At 40.0% G+C, this 27,515-nt stretch overlaps 1 protein-coding gene across 1 annotated transcript in view; it reads left to right on the top strand.

The window, feature by feature from the left end:
* Dnah5 (dynein axonemal heavy chain 5) overlaps window positions 1–27,515 on the top strand; it is a 236,059-nt gene that overhangs the window by 112,248 nt on the left and 96,296 nt on the right. The window contains exons 41-47 of the mRNA XM_034523461.2: window positions 1,525–1,678; window positions 5,388–5,534; window positions 8,856–9,097; window positions 10,860–11,036; window positions 11,896–12,097; window positions 14,858–15,000; window positions 15,656–15,790. Coding sequence (XP_034379352.1) covers window positions 1,525–1,678; window positions 5,388–5,534; window positions 8,856–9,097; window positions 10,860–11,036; window positions 11,896–12,097; window positions 14,858–15,000; window positions 15,656–15,790 — 1,200 coding nt within the window. The remainder of the gene's footprint in view (window positions 1–1,524; window positions 1,679–5,387; window positions 5,535–8,855; window positions 9,098–10,859; window positions 11,037–11,895; window positions 12,098–14,857; window positions 15,001–15,655; window positions 15,791–27,515) is intronic.

Genomic DNA, 27,515 nt, shown 5'->3' with positions numbered 1-27,515 from the left:
AAAAAAATTAGTTATTAGTTTATAACATAAAATTGATTTTCTTGAAAATATTTGGAGTACAGTTTAAATATAGTAGTACTTCCTGTATTTTTTTGTTTGAAGATTAGTACCCTAATGTCTGAGTTTACCGATGCATAAAGAGTAATAATTCATTCTGCAAAAATATTTTCTTATCATTTGGCTAAATTAATGATTTAGTCTTCCTAAAGGGCTGAGTGATTTATAAGATGGCTTATGTCAGATACTAGTTGGAGCATGAACTTTCTGAAGAGTGTGTGTTACATACAAATACATGATCATTATTCAAAGTTACTTTGTGTTTCTAATATTCTATCACTTAAGTGTGTTCTTTGATAATTTCACAGACATATACAATAACTCAAATCACTTGAATCCCTGCTTTTTCTCCTTTCCTTCTCACCCCATCCACCTCCATCTTTCCCATCAATCCCCTTCCCAGATTAATGTCTTTTTGTTTTCTCTTTGTCTTTCTAACTTACTGAGTTTAACCCAGGCTGACCATGTGACCATGTATTTGGAAGTGTGTGCATAACTTCCTCTCTATAGGTCAGGGAACATTATGGAAGAGGACACAGGAAGAATGCACGAACTAGAAAACAGAAGGTTGTGGAATAGGGTCTTCTGGGCTCAATGAAGCTGTTGCGCCTGCATTCATGAGCTCAAAGTTATTCTGGTCAAAATAAAATCATGACTTACAGTGAATTCAAGCATAATATAGTTGTTTTATAAATAGGTCTTAGACCTGGATGTTTTGGGCTTAGATCCCAACTTAATGGCTCCAAGTTGTACCTCATAGAAAATTGGTCATTCTATGATTCAATGTCCTAACCTGTTCAGAGTACCAACTTCATCATCTCATTTTGCAGAATATTATAACATTGATTGAAAAACTTCTATACTCCATGCTTTTGGTGGATAGAAACCCTGGATGCACACACATGATATCTAGTGTTTAGGCTGCTTGGAATTTACATGGATTTTCAATCAATCTGACATACCATGTGTTTTTCTGGTTACAAATATCATTATTTAAATGAAGTGTTTAAGACATATTTTGCTATTAAATTCTCTATTCTTAAGTTTACACTCAGACTTATATTCAATCAAGTATTGGTACTTATGAAGTCAGTTCCTGAAGAGAAATGCATATGCTTCTTACTAGCTTGGGATGAAAGAGTATGTTGGTCTACTCTTTGTCTATGTTTGCATACATTATTCTTGTGTGGTAGGTTTTCTTTAATTGTGGTTGGGTGCACATCATCCAGTTTATTAATTTGCAGGCTGTGAAGGAGTCAGAATGATGGCAGTCAGTATCCTCCCACTCCTGGGTCTTTACTATGTAGTCATCTCTACTCTCCATCCTCAGATCATTTACCATCTTCCCAAACTGAAGCTCCATAGCCATCAACCCCTGACCTCCCATTTCTTCTCTCCCACCCTTCATCATTGTAAGTCTGGATGACCATGAATGTTACCTACTGTAGGGATTTTGCTGTGTTTCAGGTTGAGGAAGCTGGCTTAATTAACCATCCTCCTTGGAAACTGAAAGTCATCCAGCTGTTTGAAACGCAGAGGGTGAGGCATGGGATGATGACCCTGGGGCCTAGTGGATCAGGGAAGACCACCTGCATCCACACCCTGATGAAAGCCATGACAGGTACGGAGCAGCCATTTCATTGCCCTGGGTGACACATTTCAACAGTTGTAGCACATTTGAGTGCTCAAGAGAGATGTGAAGGCAGAGAGACAAACACGTTTTTAAAGGAAGGAATACTTGTTTACTGCTGACTGGGGACATTTAAGAAATAATGTATTGTGTTCACGCACCACAGAAAGGAAACATTTTAAAGTGTCATTTTCATTGTTCTGTATGTTTTACACATCTAATTTCCTCTTCATGTTCAGCTCCAGAGGAGGATGTTTATTTTATATAAAAACCAAGACTCAGATTCAGAAATGCCCAAGGTCAGAAAATGGTAGCTGATGGGACAGAGAGTTAGGGTGAGGGTCCATCAGAAAATTCCCAATACACCATGCCACTTTCCACTAATTCCATAATGCAATGTTACTATGGAGTAAACAAAAATAATTCCAATCTCAATTCTTAAATTCTGTCATGAAGAGTCATCTTAATCCTACAGCCCAACAGTTATGCAGATATTTTTCTAGTGAGGTTTAATAAGTGAACCTTACTTCCAGATGCCCCTCAAGTTTATTACCTTAGGTGGTAATTACCTTAGGTGGTAAGGATAATGGGTATTGCCCTGTTGGCTATTATCCTTGTATTCTCCGATTCTCATTGAACATTGATGCCTCTAAACATGTTAGCAGCCTGAGTGGTGACAGAACTAAATTACAAAATATTTATGAACTTTGTCTGTTGGAATGGAATAGAGCATTGGAGCTGGAGAAGGTGCCGTAGGATTCCAGTTAACGGAGCCCAGCTCACTGACACTGGTACACTGTTGGTTGTTGCTGGAGACTAACAGTGTCTATGTCAGGGTTCTTTATATGAGACATTTGGTCTCATTTCTAGAAATTATTGGATAAAGATGTGAGTTTTTGTATGTGAGGGCTCAATCTTCAAATGGTAACGAACTGTGTTCTTTGCCAGCGACTTCCTGCTCCAAACTGACAACTTACATCTTCAGGATTTATTATGTGGTTTTTCATGTATGCTTTGGTTTGGGATTGGTAAATGTTTGTAAATGACGATGTTTTCATAATTATGCTCTATATTTTTATTACAGTCGAAGCTGTTTTCTGTTAACAATCAACTGCGAATGCACCTGGTACAGTGACTTGAACAAAATGATCTGCTAAATAGTAAACAATATAGAAACATTAAACAATATTATACAATATACCTACACTAAACAATATTAAACAATATAGATACATTGTGTGTGCTGCACTAGGGTTATGTAATCTCTTTGGTGTTTTGTTTTGGGAGAAGTGCCACGAAAAGCTAAATTTATTATTAGACTATTTGGTGTTTATTAACTTACTCTCGGCTTTAGTATATAGGATAAACATTAATTATATTAAGCACCACATTGTTTCAGGTTGGAAAGTTTAATTATCCAAAAGATGAAGGAGATAATTGGGCGGAACTTCTATCAGAGAAGTGCAAGACCTGAGCGGTGTTGTTAGCTGGTTCACAGTGCAATTCCTGCGAATTGTTTATTTAATATTATGTACTTTGCAGTTGTCCATGTTCTATATTAGAAGCAGGGAAATAAGCATGCAAAAGTGTGTAAGAGGTTAATGGTGTGGCAAGGAGACAGGCACAGGCACAGATAATTGTGACTGATCGTGTCATTGTTAGGAGGAAGGTTTGAGGTAGAAGGGGAACAGAGGAAGAGGGCACGAGAAACTTTCTAAGTTGTTATAAAGAGCCTTACAGGGAAGGTGCTGCTTCCTCTGAGATCTAAGGCTTGAGTAGTTGATGGATAACAGGCATTAGTCACAGAAGGAAGAGCCTGTGAAGGATGAGTGATGGGGAAGTGTGGGATACTCAGGAGTGGTGCTTGAGCATGGCTGAAATACGATTTGTTTATAGGTGGTGGTGGGGATGGGTGTCATACGGCTACGTGGAGAGGTATAGTAAGTGCTAGTCTTGGCATCAAGTGTCACTCTCCCTTAGCAGTCCCTTGTTGTAGATGTCACTGTCTCGGAGAGCCCACTCTAGCTTCAGAAATACCTCTCAACTTTTAGTCCCATATTTATCCCAATATGAGGAAGTGACTCAGAGAAAAGGAATTAATATCCTCAAGACAGCTATATCCTTAACTAGTTGGGGAGAAGAGCTAATGGCCAGCGTTTCACCCCATAATCTTTTGATGTTCATTCCATAGTTGAGTACTTAAGTGAGGTGCTATTTACTGGCTTATTCTGCTTCTTTGTCCCTTCATTCAAGACTCTGAGAATCCAATTCCTCCTCTCCCTGCTTTCATGGTGCCCCAATAAGGGCAGTCAGTATCTGTTCCATCCCCATTGGAAGTTTGGAAGTTTTCTAACCATACTAGGTACCTGGGTTTCATTCTGTGTGTCTGGAGAAGCCATTGAGCTTGCATGTCATGATCATCACCCCTGCTTGCAGAAAACCATCTGATGGCCATGGAAAGAAGAGATTATGGGAGGGAGGTATATAAGGATTGAGTGTAAGAAAAGGTGTTCACACTAGGTCTACAATGGTGGAATGATCAGGACTCAGTCAAGAAACACCTTGAGGAAGACTCAAGAGGAATGCATCTAAGCAACATTATCAAAGTCAAAGATTTATTCTTATACTGTGTGTGTGTGTGTATTATATCATAAACAAAACTGAAAGGCCTATCTACTATCTACTGGATGTCTTTTGATGATGTATATTTTATGTGCAACAGAATAAATAGTTTTCACCCATAAACATGACCAACATACACTTAACGATTTTCATAAAGTGTGACTATATTAAAAACAAGTAGTATAGCCAGAGTATTATGGATGTCACCTATTGCAAAAGCTCAACTGTGGTTAGGTTGAACTTTTGCATCATAAGATACTGCAAATAATTACCCCAATTAGCTTTGTGATTTCTAGAAATTAGAAACATGGTTCTGTTTTTTTAAGTGGTATTTATTTAAGATTATTTAGGGAAACTGATGCAGTAGGGGACGTACACAGACACACACAGAGACACACAATACACAGATACACACTGAGACACATACAGACATACACATGCACACCCACAGACATACAGAGCCACACAGAGCCACACAGAGCCACACACATGCACACACAGAGACACATACACACGCACATACACACACACATGAGAGACAGATTTTTTGTGTTGGTTTAATGCTAGTAGATGCTAAGAAGTCTCATCACCTGCTATTCACAAATTGGAGACCCAGAACAGCTGGTTTTGTACTTCTGTACCTGAAATCAGGGGACTAAGATAGTATAAATCCCAGCCTGAAGACTGCAGAATATGAACAACTACCTAAGCTCAGTAACAAGAGAGAAAATGAAGGAGAGGTGTTCCTCGCCCCTCATATCTTCTATAGTTAGGACCCTCCAGTGGACTGGGTAGTTCTTACACACACTGAGAAAGTACTTGCATAGCTCCAGCATGGCATCTCCTTTGCCCCCAAGGCAATATGAATTTATTTCCTACACAGCAAAGTGCCGTGCTCAATAAAGGATAACAAGGCTAATTACAACTTGGAATGCAGAATGACATATATTTTAGTTTACTCTTTCACTGTCCATATTTTGGCCACTTGCTGACAGTCCACCACAAATTAGTGCAATCTTGCTTCATGTTGGTCCATGCCACATCCGAGATGTTTAAAATTTGGATGCACTTGCTGCAGATTGTGGAAAACCGCACAGAGAAATGAGGATGAATCCCAAAGCAATTACTGCCCCACAGATGTTTGGTCGACTCGATGTGGCCACAAACGATTGGACGGATGGAATATTTTCTACCCTTTGGAGGAAGACATTGAAAGCAAAGAAAGGTAGATGAATAAATAATATGTTAAACATGCACTTCTAAACAAGATCATAGATGTCTAGATAGAATTACCAAGCAGTGGTGTTGTGCATATATGTGTTAGCCAAGACTAAGTAAAAGATTTAACTAAATTTCTGAGTGTTGAAGTAATCAAAGTTTTGTTTAGTACACTTAAGCCTCACCTTTAACATTTTTATTGGATTTGACTTAATTATTTTGTGCTCATGTCATGTGTGCATGTATGTGTTTGCATGTGTGTGTATGCATCTGTGTGTATATGCATGTGTGTATGTTTGTATGTATGTGTGCACGTGTGTGTGCATGCTTGTGTGTGTATGCATGTATGTGTATACATGTGTGTGCATGTGTGTGTATACATGTATGTGTGTATGCATGTGTGTATGCATGTGTGTGTGCATGTATGTGTGTGCGGGTGCGTGCTTGTGTGCGTGTATGTGTGTGTGCATGTGTGTGTATGTGTGTATGCGTGTATGTGTATGTGCACATGAGTGCGTGCATGCTTGTGTGTGTATGCATGTATGTGTATACATGTGTGTGCATGTGTGTGTATACATGTATGTGTGTATGCATGTGTGCATGCATGTGTGTGTGCATGTATGTGTGTGTGCAGGTGTGTGCTTGTGTGTGTGCATGTATGTGTGTGTATGTGTGCATGTGTGTTTGTGTGCATGTATGTATATGTGTGCATGTGTGCTTGTGTGTGCATGTGTGTGTATGTGTACATGTATGTATGTGTGTACGTGTGTGTGTGTGCATGTGTGTGTGTGTATGTGTGTGCATGTGTATGTGAGTGTGCATAAGTCACAGTGTGCAATGTAAAGTCAGAAGACAGCATTTTAGCTGTTGGAGACCCATGCCTTCTGCCATGTGGTTTCAGGGTAGGACATTTTTATCTGCTAAGCTCTCTTGCTGGCTCTAAACACCTGCTCTTTAAAGGATGTTTGTTTCTTAAAACAATACTTACACATTCTTGTAATACTTTAGAATAAAATCGACAGAAGAGCTGTTAAGAAGGCTGAAAGCATTGAACAAGGCGATATTTGTTCTATTATGCTCAACACAGAGTTTGAAAATGTAACATTTGCTTCTGCACAGCTTGTTTTTTTTTTTTTAAACTGATTCTCTTATGAAATCATGTAGAGAACTGAGCATTTTTGGGGGCAGAAAATTATATATACCCAAAGTGAGCTGCCAAATCATTTTGTTTTGAGGACACTGGCATTGGATTGTTGAAGCAAACCTTTAAGAGCCGGCTATTCAGTCTGCGGTTGTCTCTTTCATAGACACTGTAAACAGAGCACAGTGTTCTCAGAATATCACCTCAGCTGGAAGAAATGGTAGCGGCTCACCTCTCATTGTGTGTTCTCACTTCAGAGAGAGAAAAGGACAACGTGCAGGGCAAAGAACTCGGGAGGGAGGAGCACTTGGCAGATCCTGCCAGCCTTCACGCTGGGCAGCAGACCCCTGCTGTCACGTGTTTTAAGATAGCATCATCCAGGATCTCTTGAAAGGGAAGGAGCCTGTCCTTTAACACTTGTAATCAAGGGACAGTGAAAAATGCTCCTATTAGGAACTGTTATTTTACAGGAAAATAAAAATTTGCTTCTAACACGTTCAGTAACCCAGCATAAATGTAGACACAGTGATGGAATTTTAACTCCCAGAATGCTCAGAGGGCAGCTTCTCTGAAGAGGAGGCAAGCTTTGTCTTTCAACGTGACCCATGCTAGGACCAGCATTTTACCTATTGTTAGTTGAGTGGGTTTCATGAGGGATCCCAAGCCACTTAATCTGAGTGGAATCCTCACTGTCAGGCACAGCAAGGAAGCCTTAGAACCAGACTGAGATGGTATTGGTGAGTAGCAGAGGGAGACACAAGGAGAGAGCTACAACTGAGGCATGTAACCTTCACTGGAATTTGCGTTCTTGCCGAGACTCCCTCCATTTGTCACTCTCTAGCTCCATTTATCTCCTTATGTGACCCCCATCGGGTTGGTCCCCATTGTCTCCTGAGGTACATTCTGAAGAACTTCGAAGATTTCAGGCATTTAAAACACTAACTGCCTTCTCTTCTCACTACACTTCTGCCTTCAGGGGTCTCCACAAGATTGGTTGCTTCTCTTCCTGAATCTTGCCTGCTTGAGCTCACTCCCACTTTCACTGGAAAGGGATGCCTTAAAAAGGTGGAAGGGCGGAGGGACACCAGTGGCATCCCTTGCAGAAATCTAAATGTTACATGACCTGTTCTCAGGCTTTTTTTTTTTTTTTTTGTCTAGTAGAAACTTATACAGCCTCCACAGATTTAATTGCTACTTCGAAACTCAAAGCTTCTACATGTCTAACATCAAGTCCTGATTTCTCCCTACTTCTAGGGATCTCTGCTGGGTACTGACATATGCAAGACTGAATTTGCCTGACCTGTCCTGTGGCCTTTCCTGTTGCACTGATATACTACCCCTTATCTTGTTAGCTAGGTCTGATTTTTTCATGCCCTACTGTCTTATTTTCTTCTCCTCATCCCTTTGAACTGCTGTAATACAACAGAACAAAGATGGTCCACAGACATTAGACAGGTATTTAATTTACACTGTTTTGAGGGGTCTCAACTTTTTGGTTGTATCCTTCCATGGATAGGGAGGTAAGGGATTTCTTTCTTGTATCAGGACAGCTCATTCCTGAACACACTCCTTCATCCTCTGATCCTATGCTATTTAATCTTAGAGAATAAGAATTCAATATTTCACCTTGGAGGGTATGAAGCATTCAGTCTATTTTATCACCTGAAGCTTGTTCCTGCTTCAGGGTCTTTGTACATTCTGTTTACAGATGCGGCATGGATAAGATCATAGACTTGTCTAAATCTTTAAATCACTTCGGTCTTTGTGTAAAATCTTTCACTGACACTTTATCCAAAATAGTGCTTCTTCTCTGAATCTGCTTAAAATTGCTTATGTTGTTTCTTTGATTATTTGTCTGTCTTTCCCACTTAGAATGTAAACTCTGTGAAAGTGGTACATTATCTCACCCATTGTCACGTCTCAGCCCTTAGAACAATGGTACATACAGAAAGGTACTTAAAATTTGTCCAAGGAACAAAGGAGTCTTGGGTTTGATTATGGTTTGAACATAACAGCCATGTAAGGATCTTTCGTCATTGAAAATTGTGTTTTATTTAAAATTAACAGGCATTATATACTTGTTCCTGAACTCTTGAGAGTTATAGTGCTCTCTCAAGCTTCATAGATACTTACACAGGCACCTGTGTGCGTGTGTGCTCTCTTCCTCTTCTTTTGGGTGGCATCCAGGGGAACATATCTGGATCGTTCTTGATGGTCCAGTTGATGCCATCTGGATTGAAAACCTGAATTCTGTGTTGGATGATAATAAAACCCTGACTCTGGCCAATGGCGACCGGATTCCCATGGCTCCAAACTGCAAGATTGTTTTTGAACCTCATAACATTGACAATGCTTCTCCTGCTACCGTCTCAAGAAATGGGATGGTTTTCATGAGTTCCTCCGTCCTCGACTGGAGTCCTATTCTTGAGGTATGATTGAATCCTTTCTTTTGTATAATTAGAAAGGGAAAGGCATCCTTAGCTTTCTTCGTAAGCATGATGATTCTTCTGCAGCTGGTGACAATATCTTTTTTATGCTACTGTTTCTGAAAGGCCCTTGAATGCACGGGGCTGCTCAGACCCTGAATGTTCAGGAATGCTCAGAGACCCTGATTGCCCCTCACAGGCTTCTTCAGTCTCCTTCTAATCACTTAGAACTGTGATTTTCAGGTAGTTGTCAGGCCTACATGAATTCCTGCCAAACTGTGTCTGAGGATTGAAAAGTAAAATTTAATATCATCACTCTGGGGATTCATAGCAAAGTTTTGAAAGGTGCTTGTTTACATAAAATTTGAGAACAAACATCCTAGAATTTTAACTTAAAGGTGATTTGTTAAACTTACACAAAGATTATTTTTTATGAGATTCAGTTGCCATAATATTAATTTTAACTTTGTGGTTAGAAATAACAGTTTATATAATGTTACTTCAATTCATGATCAGGTATAATAGCTTATTACTGTCAGTATATTATAGAATACATTAATTAGAATTTATTATAGTTACATACCTTGCATGCTTATATGTTTTATTAAATCCATACTATTAGATTAAGAGTAAGTGCTACTGGGTAATTAATTAATCATGAGACTTTTATGACATTAATTGGTAGATTTAAAATTTTTGTCTTTGTATTTTGAAGATGATTTTATTTTAAAACTTTCTAATTTAACCTATATAGGTATTATTTTAAATTTCCATTATATTTTTATACTCATATCTGTATAGGGATATGCTAACTTTTATTAATGCCTTTTCAAAAGCTACATGAGTCTGGGCTAGCTTTAGACTTCATAACCTTTATGGAGAGATACAAAAGACCCTGCTTTATAGCAAAATGATACTGACGTCCTTAAGTATGACTCTAAATTGCCTTTTACAGATTCCATATTGCATAATTAATTTTTCTATCCATTAAAAATGAAGTACAGGTGCTCTCAGATATTCAAAAGTACTCATCAGTAATAATTAAAAAAATACAGATAAATGTGTCAGATCTGAATCCTACCTCTCCGGGGAGGAGACCAAGGACTCTTTATGCTTAAACTATCACAGTAGATTTTTTTTCTTTTTTATGTAACTGTACTTGGTGACCATAGGTACAACAGAATACAAGTCAATTGTAATTATATAATTTCCTCCCCCAATATATTTAAATTTTATAAAGTTGTTTGGAAAATACTTTTATTGTATTAATACACAAATATGTAGCTTGCTCCTTACATAGTGCCCTTCTATTATACCTTACCTGGATTTTTACAGTAATATTAGAACTAATCACATCTTCACATGCATTTAAATGATGTAGTATCCTCAGGGGATCAGGAGCCTGCCGTAAGATTCTGTCTTCTAATGTCAGAAGCTGCACGTGAATGCTGTAGACAGACTCTGAGAGTTAATTCTGGCCTTGTCACTTAACAGCAGAGGGATGCTGGGTGACTTACTGAAGCTGCAAGTGTCAAAGGGGGATGAGGATAGTTCCTATCTCAGAGAGTTGCTTTAAAGGCTTAAATAAATCATTATAAGAAAGAGTTCATAGTCAGGCTTGGTGCATCTTAAGCACAATACAACCACTTGGCATCACCATTAATTGTTAATCAATGTTAATTAATTAATAATTCTGTAGAAATGCTTTTATGCCCCAATGGTCATTTTCCTGGTTTCACCAATGCACGGGTGTGTGAACCCACAGGGTTTTCTCAAGAGACGGTCTCCTCAAGAGGCTGAAATCCTTCGACAGCTGTATGCAGAGACTTTCCCGGACCTGTATCGGTTCAGCATCCAGAACCTGGAGTTCAAGATGGAGGTACTGGAAGCCTTTGTGATCACACAGAGCACCCACATGCTGCAAGGCCTGATACCCCCAAAGGTAAGGGATTGCAACTTCCTCCTGAGCGCACTGTGCATTTGAAACTAGGCTTGGTTAGGGTTGGTTGGTGAGAATGCGGTAGGGATTCAGAGGTTTCAGACATACCAATTTTCCCTTATTGCTTTCTTTGAATGAAGCAAGCCATTGATTTGAATTGTGTTGCTGGTTAACATAACTATATAATAAATGTCACCAAGGAGTGTAAAGGGAGGGATCCATGGCTCTAGATACATAGATAGCAGAGAATGGCCTGATCTGACATCAATGGGAGGGGAGGCCCTTGGTCCTGTGGAGGTTTGATGTCCCAGTATAGGGAGATGCTGGAGAGGTGGGGTGGGAGAGGGTGGGTGGGTGGGAAACACCCTCATAGAGGCAAAGGGGAGGGAGAAGAGGGAGGCTGTGGGATGGGGGACTTGTGGAGGAGTAACCAGGAAGTGGGATATCATTTGAGGTGTAAACAAATGGGATGATTAATAAATAAAAAAGAAGAAAGAAAAGAAATGCCATTACTTTTGTTTAAAAACATTTCTACTGTATTTTATTTATTTACTTTGTGTGTTTATAGAAGTCAGAGGACAAGTTGTGGGTTGCTGGTTGTCTCATTCTACCATGTGGGTATGGGAGATTGAACTAAGGCCATCAGGACTGGTGCCACGTGCCTTTACCCACTGAGACAGCTTGCTTGCTTGTTTTCATTTATTTTAGAAACCAGTCAGCACCAATGGAATGTGCTTTCCCATTCGTTCCTCCATTGAACCATTCTTTTCTTCTCCTGGGGACAGCTCCTATCATTTTCCTAGATTTATTGTTTTAGATGGAGGATCAAGTAATGAAAAGAGAATGCTGTCTGCATCCTCAGGAGCAGGCTGGAGAGGTGGACCCAGAGCACCTGGGGAGGCTGTTTGTCTTTGCCATGATGTGGAGCGTGGGTGCAGTCCTGGAGTTAGAGGGTCGTCGGAGGATGGAACTCTGGCTGCGCTCTCGAGAAGGGTCCACACTGCACCTGCCACAGCTGACGGATGCTGGGGACACTATGTTTGACTACTATGTCGCACCCGATGGTGAGCATGCTCTGTATGTAGGGTGCAAGGATGGGTTGTGTTATTAAAGTGAGAATTAAACTCTTGAATTTTTTTAATTTAAATTTTATTTATTTTACATTCTGAGAGCAGTTTTCTCTCCTCTTTCACCTCCTAGTCCCTCCCTATCACCTCCCTTTGGTCTTTCTCCCTCCTCAATCCATTTCTCCTCCATTTCTCCTTATTGGCTATCAGCCAACTACAACTATAAGTTACAGTAAGATTAGGTACCTCCTCTTCTATTAAGGCTAGACAATGTAACTCAGCAGAGGGAAAGAGTCTCAAAGACAGGCAACTGAAAGAGACAGCTCCTGCTCCCACTGTTAGGAGTTCCACAAGAAGACCAAGTGACACAACTATTACACACACACACACACACACACACACACACACACACACACACACACACTTTATATATAATGTGTGTGTGTGTGTGTATGTATGTATGTTTATGTATATGCAGAGGGTTTAGGACAGTCTCTTGCATGCTCTCTGGTTGGTGGTTCAGTCTTTATGAGCTCCTATGGACTCAGGTTAGTTAATTCTGTGGGTTTTCTTGTGTTGTCCTTGGTCACTCTGGCTCCTTACAATCCTTCCTCTCTCTTCTCATGGATTCCCCAAGCCCTGCCTAGTATTTAGCTGTGTGTCTCTGCAGCTGCTTCCATAAGTTGCTGGATGAAGACTCTGATAATAATTGAGTTAGGCTCCAATCTGTCAGTATAGCAGAATATCATTAGGAATAGTTTCATTGAAAATGCTATTTGTGTTTGCTTCTCTCATGGGTCTCTGGGCTATCCAGGCTCTGGCTCCCAACCCTGTGGGCAGCATTATAGACAGGCTTGCACTCATAGCTTGGGATTCTAGTTGGACAAGCCCTTGGTTGGCCACTCCCACAATTTCTGTGCTACCTTTTCCCTAGCACATCTTGGAGGCAGGACAAATTGTAGGTCATGTTTTGTGATTGGGTTTGTTTCCCAATCCTTCCAGTGGAAGTCTTACCTTCCAGTGAGAATAACAGGAGATGACCAGTTCAGGTTTCATACCCCACATTGCTAGGAGTCTTAGCTAGGGTCACTCTACTTGATTCTGGGAGTTTCCATTACCCCAGGTTTCTAGCTTGTGGCAAAGATGCCTCCTGATTCCAGATGTCTCTCCCAGTACTCTCTCCCTCCATCCTCCCCACTTCTGATCCTTCTCATTCCCATCCCCAACCCATCTGCATTCAGTCTTCTCTCCCCATCCACCCACAGTGTTTGTGCTGTTTACTCTGTTTTCCCTTCTCAGTGAGATTTACATGTCCCACTTGAGCTTTTCTTGTTACTTAGCTTCTTTAGCTCTGTAGGTTGTAGCATGGGTATCCTGTACTTTGTGGCTAATATCCACTTATAAGTGAGTGCATATGATGCACATCTTTCTGGGTCAGGGTTATCTCACTCAGAATGATATTTTCTAGTGTTATCCATTTGCTGGCAAATCTGAAATAAGAATTTTAACATATAAAAAAATATAGTAATTGAGCTTTACTTTGGGTACCAGGTACAAGTTCCATTTGCAAGGCAAGGGAGACCTTTAGTAACTGGAAGCAATTTGCATCAATTTCTTACTTAGATACACATCAGTCATTCAATGAAACCAACAATTGCTGTAAAAATTACATTAAATATTGGTGTCTATATCTACAGTTGTCTATTTACTTTACCTATATATCTTTATATATACACCCATATATACTTTAAAATGACTTACATGTGTATAAATGCATACAATACATGCATACATATACACATATATACAATAATAGACCCAAGCAATTTTATATTTTTATGGGCATTCATACACATATCATCTAGTATCTTCCCCCAATGAAAAGCTTGTGAGATTTGTCATCTAAAAGTTGTAATGGCTTCACTTATGTGAAGCCATTACACTGTCTTCTATGTTTTTTATGTACACTATATTGTTGAAAAGCTACATACTAAGAAAACAGTTCTAACATTTTGGAATATGTCCAAATATAGGACTCCATTTGGAGTAGTTCCTTAGAAAGGTTTGATGAAGCTAATTGACAGGTATCAAAATCTATTACTGAATATTTTTTGGGTACATGGTCTTCCACAGTTCAGATAGGCCTTCACCTTGCTATGTTGTTGAAGATGACAGTCGGCATCTGATTTTCTGCTTCCACATCCCAAGTGCTTGTGTGACAAATGTGTGCTTCTGTACCTGGTATCCTAGTTCATCACAACTTAAGAACCCTCTAGAACAGATTGCTCTGTGGATGTATCTGTGAGGGACTGTGTTGATTATCAACCGATATAGAAGGGTACAGCCCACTGTGCGAGTCACCATATCTAGGGAAGTGATTCTGAGCTGTACAAGAACTGTACATGAACTTCTGAGTTCTTGTCCTGACTTCCCACAGTGGTGGACTGAGATCTGGAAGTATAAAATTAAAAAAAACTTTCCTCTAAGTTGTTTTTGGTCAGATTTTTTTTTTTATTAAAGCAACAGAAAGAAAAATAGAAGACCCTGTTTTATATGGTGCTAGTGGTCGAACACAGGAAACTGTCCATGCTAGAAAATGATTCTACCAGCTGGGCTATATCCGTTCCCCCTTAATGATCTGTTTTATGGTGAGCATTTGGAGATATCTTTATGACACTTTGAAGGTCATTACATTTGAAGATCATTACAGGAACATACAATATTAGCTAGAAGGTGTGAACCCCCTGTTGTTCTCAGGTACTTGGAGGCATTGGAGCACGTGTACACCAGAATATGTGTACCCACCTGATACTACCCCAGAGTATGGATCTATCCTTGTGCCAAATGTGGACAATGTGCGGACCGACTTCCTAATCAAAACTATTGCCAAACAAGGCAAGGTACGACTTTTAAACCAGTGAAGAGTCTACTTTAAAAGGTCATATGAAAATACAAAAGAACCTTGCATTTATTTCACACTACTTTTGTGTTTCTCTTTAGAATGAGTGAAGGTATTACCTGAATGAGTGAACTCCTTTTGTTATTTCCAAAGGACAACCTCATGTGTCGAAAAGTCCTGATTCTCAATTGAGATGAATTTTGACTTGTGTTGCTAAGATCATTCTTTCCCTTCTGGTTACTGACTTAATTTGCCATGGCTGTCCTAAAAAAAACATCACAGCTTAGTGGTTTAAATCATGGCAGTTTGTTTCCTCAGTGCTGGAGGCTAAAAGCCAAGGATCAAGGTTTTGACGAGGTTGGTTCGTCCATAGTCCCTAGTCCTTGGCTTACAGATGGTGTCTCCTTCCTGTGTCTTCCCGAGGCCCTTTTCTGTGTGCATGCACCTATGGTTTGTGTACCTAGATATTTTGCTTCTATAAGGCCATCATTAGGCAGGATCATTTGGGTCGTCACGTCTGTAGAGTCCCTTTCTCTAGCTATGGATGTATTGGAAGGTACCAAGGATTCCTGCTTCAGTTTAGGGGTTGATGGGTCGGAGGGGCACAATTCAACTCATATTGTTTATTTCATTCTTCCTAAACTCCTTTACTTTAGGCTGTGCTGTTAATTGGTGAACAAGGGGCAGCCAAGACAGTCATAATCAAAGGATTTATGTCAAAATTTGACCCTGAAAGTCACATGGTCAAGAATCTGAACTTTTCTTCGGCGACGACCCCACTGATGTTTCAGGTACTGCCTCTGATGTTGCTCACAGGAACAGGCTTGTGTCAGTTTCATGTGGGTGGGTGGTGTAACCTTGTGAGATTTCCGTAATCATGACATTACACGAACAATGTCTCCTGTTGTCTCTATCATTCAAATGTAGTTAAATCCCTTTCTGGTTAGGTTATACTATATAGTCTTAAATGATGAAGAAATAAAAATTCAAAGAGTGGATAAAAAGGGTATGTAAGGTGCCTCAGGTCTCAGTGGTGTTTTAAATACTTGTGTGGAAATGTGGGACAGCATAGGAAAGCATTCTGACCTGAGGCCTGGGCACCCAGTTTCTGAGTTGGACACTGAAAACTCAGGGGAAAAAGAATTGGCATGTAGGATTTTGATATTAAATATCTGTCTGGGAAAATAAATTATAAAGTAGAGAGGCAGCCTACAGAATGCAGGAAAAACATCTGGCAGCTACTCATCTGATGAATAAACAACAGTTAGAATACTTAACTCGGAAAAAAAAAGGCTAACTAACCAACAAAAGCCCAAATAATCCAGTATTCTGGGAAAATAACTTTTTCAGATACTTGTCAAATAACAAGACGCAAACCCGAAGGAAACATGACGAGAAAACGTTCAATGTACTTAGGTATTAGCAAAATGCAAATCAAAACTGGACCGAGCTTCTCTCTCACCCTCATAAAAATGGCTGTTATTCAGAAAAACAAATGAAAACGAGTATTTGAAAGGATGCAGGGGGCACGGGGAAGATTTATATACAGTTTCGTGAGGATGTGGAGTATTGCGTGACTATGCAAGTCAGCAAGAAGGCCCCCAAGCATTAGAGGGGGAATTGTCATCTGATCCAGCTATGCCGGTTCTGGGAACACAGTGTAAGGGATCAGAGTGAGTGGATTATGTACACTTGCTATATTTAGTCATGCACAGCTTCTACCAGTCAAGTTACGGAAGTGGCTGAGGTAGCAGATAAAGTGCGGCATACATATGCAGTGGAGTTTTATCTAACCATAAAGAAAAAAAAAAAAAAAGAAACGGATGGAAATGGAGTTTATATCATTATGTTAAGTGAAACAAGCCTGACTCAGAAGGATACACTCAGAAACTACTTAGATATTTTTGGGGGTGGGGTGGGGAGGTGATATGGTGTAGACACTTACTGCTGGTTAAATCTGGACCATATGGAAGTTTTGCTTTAAATATTTTGAGGAGTCTCTTTGCAGATTTCCATAATGACTGTGCTAATGTACATGCCCAGGAGCAGCGGGAACACACTCTACCCCCTTCTTGTAGGTAGAGTCTAGTGAGGGAACATTCATGAGAAAGAAGTGCTGACTGTTAGGGCTGGGAAAGAGGCAAAAAGATCAAGAAAAGGTAACAGACAGCATGACTGTAGTAAAAATAATATGCACACAGAGAAATGCTATGGTGAAATTACTTACTTTGTACCACTAATTTAAAAAAATTCTGATTCTGAATTGGAATTAAAAACATTTAAATATATACGCATATACATATATACATAAATATATACATATGTGTATATATACATATATGTGTATATATACATATATACATACATATATATGTATATATATATATTGTCAGCATTCAATTTCTTGTAACAACTTCTACCTTCTTCATAATACTTGCTTTTTCTGTGCTTATTATTTCTTATTCTTCGGTGATTTTAGAGTCATCTTTGATGGATACTTTTTGAATCTTCTTTTGTTTCCTGTTTCTCTGCATGACCCACATCTCCTGGCTCCACTCCAGAGTTTCAGTATGTAAGAGCCATGGCCTGTTCTTGGTTCAAGCCTAATTTTCTTCTAGACTAGGTTTTATCCTCTTTCCAAGCTATTTCCTAAATTGCCACTTTGTCTTGTCTTGCACTGGTATAGCATTCTAACAGGACTTTCATGATAAATTGCAAGAGGGTATAAAACCTTAGATTCTTACCAGACGAGATGTACTGTGTCATATATTCTCCCATCATACGATGACAACAAATCCCTTAGATGTGGACTGCTTTAGTTGGTGAAACCTCAAGGACTGACCCAAGTCTGCAATGATGGACTGTTTCCTCTTAAGCAGATACAAAATTGCATCAAACTATTCAACTAGAGAGAGGTTTCTCTCAGTGTCTTTCATACACAACTGTTAATTATTACTATTATTATTTACATTATACATTCATACCTGTGCACACATGTGGTGTGGTGGTAGTGGTGTGTGTGTGTGTGCATGTGTGTGGTATGCACATGGTGGTAGTGATTGTGGAGGTCAAGCCATCAGATACCTTGACATGTGTGCTGAGAATCAAACTCAAGTCTTTGGAAAAGGCAGTATACATTCAACCCTTGAGCCACATTTCTCCAGCCCCCTAATTTTTTGAAGAAAATATGTTAAAATAAAAGATTGCTACTTCCTTTCTTTTGTTTCTTACCTCCAGCTCCTCTCAGGCTCCCTCCTTCCAAACCCTCTAAGAGACCCCTTCTCACACTGCCAATCTCTTTTACTTTGCTTATCCTTGACACACACACACACACACACACACACACACACACACACACACACACTCCAAATCTACATAGTGTGGCTTGTGTGTGTATGATTTCAGAGTTAACCAATTTGTATTAGAATAACAGTTAACAGGTTCATCCCAGGGAAGAACTAACCTCCCCTCCCCCACCCCCAGTCACTGGTTGCCTAAGTCCTTGGTCTAGGGATCTTGTGAGGTTTCCCATTTCCACATTAGCACAGCTGCTGGTACTCGTTGTTCAGGCCTTGGTTAGGCAGCCATATTGTTAAGTGTCATTGGTGTAGCTTCCTTGTTACTGCAGACTTTGCAGTCTTTTGGCTCTTACACTCTTTCCGCTCCACTTGCTCAATGCTCCCTGAGCCTTTGCTGCAGGGGTTGTGCTGTAGTTGGGGACAGGCACTCACTGATCTCTTTGTGTGCATTTTGATAATTTTCTTTTCTTTGACCATGGATGAGCTCTGTCTGTGGATATAAGGATAAGTTCGGAATTATGCCAGGCTACTAAAGTGGCTGCAGTAGGCTCTTCTTTAAGGCCCACAGCATTTCCAACCTTGGGTTGATGGATGGCTAGGTTTCTAGCACCAGGCACAACTTCTCTCTTTTGAGCAGGGCTGAAGTCCATGTGATGGCTGTTAATTATCACCATGGTCATTGTATATATTCATTGTAAATCATATTACGTCACACATTTTCTTATGAGTCTGTGTTGCAAATTGGGCAGTATCTCAACTTCTCTTTTTGTTTTTCGTCCACGTTTTTATTTGTTAGAAAAGATGTGTAGATACGTGAAAGAGGTTTCACATGTCACAGGTATGTGACCTAGACCTTAGTGTTAGTAAGGATTCCAGGCAAGTCTCAAACTCCAGATGCTCTTGTCTCTCACTCCCAAACACAAGTGTTAAAGGTCTCTATCTGACAAACAAAGAAAGACATTCTTTTTTAAAATCTTCACCCCAATGTATTGTTTAAGAGACTAGAGAGATGGCTCAATAGTTACCAATAGTTTCTGGTCTTACAGTGAACCTGAGTTTGATTTCCAGCAACCACATGGTAGGTAACTCATAATGTTTCCAGTTCTGGGGTATCTGACATTAATCTGGCTTCCATGGACACTATGTATGCATAAAGTGCACATACATGAATACAGGCAAAACCACATAAAGTAAAAATATATATTTAAATTTTGTTTGAGAATGTCATATATGTATATAATGTCCCTTGATCAAGTTTCCCTCCAACTCTTCCCCTCACTTGGTTTCCTCTCAACCCCGTGTGCTGTTGTTAAGCCTACTGAACCTTTTTAGTGCAGGCAGCATGCACGCTGGGCCACTCACTGAAGCATGGGCAGCCTACCAGGGGCTCACATCCCTGAAGCAAACTAACACACACCCTCCCTCAGCAGCCTTCAGCTGCCAATAGCTTTTTGGCTAGAGATAGTATTCTGTGAGTGTCCCTCCCATTCACACTGGGATTTTTTGGCTGACAAGATTTTGTGCAGGCCTTGTGCGTACAGTTACGGTGCTGGGCAGTCATGTGTGTAATGGCTCTGTTGTGTCTGAGTACTGGAAATAGATTGATGTTTTGCAGTGGTCCTCTGGTGCCTCTCCTTCTTTCAATATGATTTCTGCTTGCTCTGATCCCTCCTTTCTGTGTGTGTATCAGAGAGAGAGATAAAGAGAGAGAGAGAGAGAGAGAGAGAGAGAGAGAGAGAGAGAGAAGCAGAGAGAGGTAAGAGAGACAGAGAGATAGAGAGGCAGAGACAGAGAGACAGAAGCAGAGAGAAGCAGAGGGAAGAGACAGAGTGGCAGAGACAGAGACAGTGAAGCAGAGCGAGGTAGAGAGAGAGGAGAGACAGGTAGAGGCAGAGATAGAGAGACAGAGAGTCAGAGAGAGACAGAGTCAGAGAAAGACAGATAAGCAGAGAGAAGCAGAGACAGACACAGAGAGACACACTGAGCGAGACATACACACAGAGAGAGATACAGGCAGAGACAGAGACAGAGAAACGGAGAGATAGAGAGATAGAGAGATAGATAGAGACAGAGAGGCAGAGAGAGATCGATCCCATTTAGAGCTGAGCATCCACTCTTCTTACCTGCACACTGACCAGTTGTAAGTCTGTGTATTAGTTACTGTATACTACAAAAAGAAGTTTCTCAGATAAGCCCTGAGAACTGCTCCTATCTACAGGTTTAGCGGTAAGTATTTAGCAGTCAGTTCAATCCTATGTTCATTTTACAGAATGTTATTATTAGGTTCGTTCTCCCCTAGGACCTATGACTTACTCAGCCACAGGTTCTCGGTTAAATTGACAGTACTGAGCATGCATTCCGTCTCGTGGGGCAGGCCTTAAGTTCAAGCAGAAAGTGTTTGCTTATTTCCATAATATCTATGCCACTAGTGTGTGCATTTCCAAGCCAGTCATTAATGTCGCTTACAAGGTTCACGTCTGGGTAAGACTGTCTTTTTCTTACGGTAGCATGTACAGTACCTTCCAGCACTTTTAAAGCCAGTCAGTCTAGGTTGGTACTAGCTTGATTTCTTCATAGCATGTAACTCAAGTTGTGCCGCCAGGAATCAGATGCACCCTTAAGTCATGGAGGGCAATCCAAATCAATGTCATTAGTCTGTAATGTTTGGTGGTTTAGGAGAACCCCACTGACCAATAACTTTAAAAGTAACACCTGCCACTTGGCTTTTTGTTGGCTAGCCTATGGTGGCTGAGAAGGAAATTATGGGCACAAAATTCTTTTAAAAAAAAATTTAAAAAATTTATTCACATTCTAGTTGTCACTCCCCCAGAGCCCCTCTCACAGTTCCTCCTCCCACTCTTCCTCTCTCTTGTCTTTGAGAGGGTGTTTCTCTCTGACCAACACACACCAAGCCTCCCACTTCCCTGGGGCCTCAAGTCTCTTGAGGATAAGGCACATCTTCTCCCACTGAGGTCAGGCCAGGCAGTCCTCTGATATATATGTATGGGTGGGGGCAGGGGCTCAGACCAGCCTGTGCCTGGCTGGTGGTTCAATCTCTCGGAGCTCCCTGGGGTCTGAGTTAGTTGAGACTGCTGGCCTCCTATTGGGATCATCCTCCCCTTTCAGCTTCTTCAATCCTTCCCCTCATTCAACCATGGGAGTCCCTGACTTTAATCTAATAGTTGGGTTTAAGTATCTGTGTCTGCACCAGTCAGCTGCTGGTAGATCCTTTCAGAGAACCCACATGCTAGACTCCTGTCTTCAGTTTCTTCTCTGTTTTTGTCCCTGCAGTTCTTTTAGACAGGAACAATTCTGGGTCAGAAATTTTGGCTGAGGGTTGGTAATCCCATCCCTCCACTTGAGGCCCTGTCTATCTATGGGAGGTGGACTCTTTGAGTTCCCTCTCCCCATTATTGGGCATTTTGGCTAAGGTCACTCCCATTGAATACTGAGAATCTCTCACCTCCCAGGTCTCTGGTACTTTCTAGAAGGTCCACCCTCCCAAGCTCCCCTGAGGCTGCATATTTCCATCCATCCTCCTGTCCTTCTGCTTCTGTCTTGCCACCACATACCTGATCCTGTTTTCCCTTTCCCCTCTCCTTTCCCTCTCCCACCCAGGTCCTGGGGAAGAAATTCTTAATGTTCAGTCTTATGTCTCAATTAGTTGAAAAAAAATTAATGTTTCTATTAGAACATTAATCAAATCTGAACATGATGCTCATCAAATATTTATCGAAAGCGAAGCTTATGAAACTTTGTTTCTGATGCACTTTGCTGTCCTTTGCTTATGGAAATCAGAATATCAGCTCAGTGAAAATTGTTGAGGGCGTGGATAATTCATGACTTCTTAGTGCTTAATTTAATCAGTGGCATCAGAGTCAATACTCTAAGACCATTGATTCGGCTTCTAAATAAGACTGTCAACTTTATTATAGTCCTGTGCTGGAGATGAAATTTCCGATACTGGCTAGCCTTCTGTCAAATAAATGCCATCTCTACAGTATCTCAGCATGGAAGTCTAGATGAAATGTCAATCTCAAATTACAGATGTTCAACAGTGGTTTTTTATTTGTGTGTGTGTGTGTGTGTGTGTGTGTGTGTATGTGTGTTTGTTTGTTTGCGTGTGTGATAGATCATTAAATTATCCTAGGCTGGTAATAGACATATCTCTCTATACATTTATATCTCTCTCCTCACACACATAGACACACTCAGACACAAAATACACACATACACACTTGCACACACTCAGACACACAGATACACACATAGACACGTGCACACACTCAGACACACAGATACATACATATACATGTGCACCCACTCAGACACACAGATACACACATACATACGTTCACACACTCAGACACACAATACATACACATGTGCACACAGACACACATACACTCACACATGAGCACATATACACAGGCCCCTGCATACACACATACACACATGTACACACATACTATCAGCACACACATATGTTACTGATACTGCATTATATTTAAATAATTCTCACCAGTTTTACTTTAGAAAGATAGTTCTCTTTAAGGCTTATTATTATAGCCTCATTTGAGAATGAACATTTAAAAAATGTAAGTGTGATTTTTCTTTTCTTTTTAGTATAGAATAGAGTTTATTCAGGGCATGGGAGGGGAGTTAAGAGGGTAGTAGAGGCAGAGAAAGAGAGAGAGTAGAGAAGTAGAGGAGTAGAGGCTGGCCATGAGCAGGTGGAGAGAGAGGGCAGATGGAAATGGGGATGAGGGGACAAAGTGGGAGCAAGAAGGCAAGAGACCAAGAGAACAAGAGAAACTGATTTTTTTTAACCACATAGGGTAATTATCTACATAGTTACTGTTCTTGAGACTTTAGTACATCTTTGGCTTTCAATATGACTGGGGCATCACTGTTAGAGATGGACCGAGAGGTCTGGCAGGTATCCACAGGGATGTTTATGTTCTCAGTGTTCAAGGGCAGGAAGACTCCTCCTGTCTTTTGTTGGTATTTCATTACGTCACTGTTTCTTCTCCTGCCCAGAAATACCACAGCCTTGCCCACCCTGCTTCCTGCCAGGGCCGGCTTGACTGCTGAGCAACACTGTCCCACCCTATCAAGCTAGCCTCGCTAGAGAAAGCTTTCAATTGGCCAAACTCCTGAATTAACTTTCTCATTGTAATTTCCAGTCATTCCTGCTAAACAGAGCTGACACAGCAGAGGGCATTTGTCTCTTAGTCTTCTACTTATGCGGCTCCCAAGCGAAGTGGAATTGTAAAGGAGAAAGTAGAGACTGCCCACATCTTGTCTGCTACCATGATAGTGCACAGTCAATCTGAGAGCGTTGCTTGTGCCGGCCGGTTTCATGATGGTTCCGGCTGTTTCAGCATCTTGTATCAGTGGGAAATCACATGTTCCTCTCTGCTTGGGACACCATGTCTTCTCAGTAATCAATCGTGCCCCCTAAGGCTATCCAAGGTGTCTAGTTTGGATAAAAAATTTATACTCAGCCCAAATTACATTTTAGAAAAGAGAATTTGTTTTTTTAGAAGACAGATGACCCATTTTCTAGAGCTATTTTTTCTATTTCTGAAAACTATTGATGCATATCTTTGCTATTTAAATAATTTAAGAATGTGGAAAGATGAAAATGACAGTTAAGAGGAATTCTAAAAAGTTTAATCTCTTTTAAAAACTATCTTAATGTGTTTTGAATATAACAATTATCTTACATCCATAAACTTTAACTTTAGAAATGAGAACCATAAAGCCTGACAACACATCTTATGTCTTTTCAGGCATCAGAACCATCTGTGTAGGCCATGGAAGCATAGGTTGTTTGGGTGATCATGGAGCTGGGTCCTTCAAGCCCCTTCAGACTCATCTTGGCTTCCTACAGTGTTCTTTCCTGTAAAGAGAATTCTTTTGGCTTTTCAGAGCAACATGACACTAGTTTCCAGGGGAGATTCCTAACTCATGCTCAAACACTAAGTGTCCATTGGTTGGCAGCAAAGTGTAGGCTAAATGCCAGGTCATGTGCTGAAACACTGTTATACTAACTGTCCATTGATTGGCAGCAAAGGGTAAGCTGAAAGCCAGGTTCTGTCCTCTGCTGCCCCTCACCACACCCATCTTAACACTCACAACTGATTTATCAATAAGGTGTTTATTTTATTGTTAGCTTTTAGTTAGGCATTTTTACATTTCTCTGTCAGTTATAGTATTGTATTTTACATTTTAACACCCCACACCATGGAACATTGTATATATATATCCATCTGCCTGAGTCTTTCTGTCTTTCATCTATATCTGTCTTCATTTTTTTAATATATCTTTTTTTGTTTTTTTTTTGTTTTTCCTGCTTTTTGTTTTTCTTGAGATGGGGTCTTGCTGTGTAACCCTGGTTGGCCTTTTAAACTTGGCCAATGTAAGAGTGTTTTCAATAATTTACAATAAAGTGGGAAGATTCTATTACTTGTATAGTTTTAAATAATGAGCAAAACCTCTCAATATTTACATTTTAGATATATTTCACACATAGATGGAAATGTAAAGTCAAGTAGATTTATATTTCAATGTAATTGTGTATGATATTTATGAAAAATGACTTAACAGCCTGAATGGTGTTCCCATTGATATAATAAAACACCTGTATAATTTTATAATAACTTTAAATTTTAATTCCGTTTTTCATGTATCACATATGTTCGATTCTCTGTAAAATGTGTTTATACTGGTCCTGGGCTGTGACTTAGACACAGTAAGAGAGAGAGGAAGCCACAGAGCTAGTGGGAGAAGCAGTTACTTAACCTTGTAGTTGATGTCCGTCTGTGAGCCCAGTGAGAGCTGTTATGGAAAGCCTTTTGAACTATGCAGCTTTACACCATGTCTCATTCACAGGGACGGTTGTGTGAATGAAAGGCAATTCCTCGAACTATCAGTGAACAATCCTTTGATGTGACAGAGCCCCGCCCCCACATTAGTTTTTTTCCTTTGTTGTTGTTGTTAGAGAAACAGACACACTACAACGCCAGTTGACTGACTTGATAAATACTGCTTATGATACAAGATAGGACTGTAAACCACAAAGGATACAAGTGTGCATACTTCAGGAAAATGTATGTAGATGTATGTAATGGAAGAATTACTTTGTGTCCCAGTATGAGAGGAGTTAGCATTTGCCTTTAATGATATTTCGGAACCATGAAGACTGAATTACCTCCTGAGAAGTTTATTCAGAAAGCTGAACTGAGTCTTATCTTAGATGGAAGCCTGAGAGATTTCCTCACTCCATTCCTAAGCCCACCTGGTTTTCTAGCCACCTAGTTTTAACAACTTAAAAGTCACAGCTATGTCTGGCAGTAATGTTGATTTCTTATGTCTCTATAGTATATAGATATACAATGAATTCAGAATTTTGTTTAGGCCGTATAGATTGGTGAACTCATGGTGACTATAACTTCTAATTTCGGAATAAAGTATTGATTATCAAAGAAGCATTTGGTCTTCTGCTAAAGTTTTAAGACTTTTTTTTTTTTAAATCACTAGCTGAGGCGGAGAAAGCAACACAGAAAATCATTAGTCTAACAAATTATTACTTCTTTTACTGTTGGCTAGTGCACATCTGGGAGATGTCATGGAACATATTTCCAGGAGTATGTGAACAAGTTTCCCACCATGAGTGTAATAAACTACCTATAAAATGAGCATCATTTCACCATGTATGTTTTATTATCTGTGTATAAGTTCAGAGACTGAGGAGGGTAAGCAGCTAGCATTATGGAAATCATTGCAGGTCACTCATGGGAAGCCTGTTGAGTAGTGATGGGCAGAGTTATGCCACCCTTTAGAAAGACTATCCTGACCGTAGAGCAGAGAGCAAGATGGAAGAGAATGGCTTCATAAGAGATATCTGACAGTAATTATTCAACGGGGAGGTTGGTCTGGCCCAAGATGCAGAAATGAGAGCAAAGAGAACACATGGATTCATCTCATCTTGATTAAACAAAATTTATGGTCAGTTCCATGGATGTTGAAGGAGAATGGGAGATGTCAACCATGACTCTTGGACTCTATATTTCTTTACTAATATAGCAAATGTGTATGGTCTCAGGTTATTTTCTAGATACTAAAGGTACAGTGAAGAATAATATAGATAAGATGTATACTCTAGATTTCATTCTAGAGTAAGAGAGAGATCATCACTAAATGTTAGAATACCTGTTTGGAGTTATATCTGCGTGTCTTGATATTCGTGATGCTGTGGGGCACCTGCATGGGGATGGGAAGTTATTTCTTTATCTGTTTGCATTTGTATGTGTGTTCAGGTGCACACGTGTGAGGAGTCATATGTGCATCCGTGTGGCCTGTACATAGAAGTTAGAAGACGGCATTTGCCTCACACATCTGTAGCTCACCAAATGAGAAAGGCTGGCTACCAGGCAGCTGCCTGCCCCTCTGTGTTCAGTATTGAGATTCCAAGCATGTGTCTTCGTACTCAGATCCTCATGCTCGCATGACAAGCATTTGGCCATTGGGCTTCCTCTACAGACATTTAGTTAGTTGTTGATACCAGTTTAACATCAACCTTTTCTAACTTGAAAATTCATTTTGGAAGATTATGCAGCAGGAAGAAAATCGAGATGTTTACTAAACTAGCTCCACATTTACAAACTCATTCCCTCTTCCTTTTTGTTTTTGCCAGCATGGCCTTTTTATGATATGTAGTGTATTTATTATTCCTGCCACTTCAAAGAAATGAGGGTCAGAGAGATGAGGGAGAAAGTGTACACGTGTGGGACTTATTCTGTATTATTCTAATTACCCCATCTATGGACGTTCGGCCTTGAAAAATCCTAGAAAACATAAAATTTTCACATGACAAAGGGTTTTATTAATAGGCATGGGATGATGGGGAGCTCTGGTTTGCCATAGGGGGTTGTCAGGAGGTTATTAATTGGCTTATGCATTTAAATTCATTGAAAAGCAGAGCTAAATTTAACCCAGTACATTTACACAGCATGCTTTTATGTCAGGGGAATATGACACTCTCTTTTCTATTATATAATTTCCATGGGAGATTTGTTTTATAATTGGATGAGTTGTGATATGTTTACATGTATTTCTATCAAAAACGATGAAAACATTTTCACATCTCTTTCTATTGCTTATTGAAATGATGATGGAAACTTACAATTTGCAATTACTTTGAAGATTTCTG

This window comes from Arvicanthis niloticus, chromosome 19 (assembly GCF_011762505.2).
Source record: "Arvicanthis niloticus isolate mArvNil1 chromosome 19, mArvNil1.pat.X, whole genome shotgun sequence".
In the NCBI taxonomy this organism is placed as follows: domain Eukaryota; kingdom Metazoa; phylum Chordata; class Mammalia; order Rodentia; family Muridae; genus Arvicanthis; species Arvicanthis niloticus.
The sequence above is the reverse complement of the archived record's forward strand: the minus strand, read 5'-3'. Positions and strand labels throughout refer to the sequence as shown.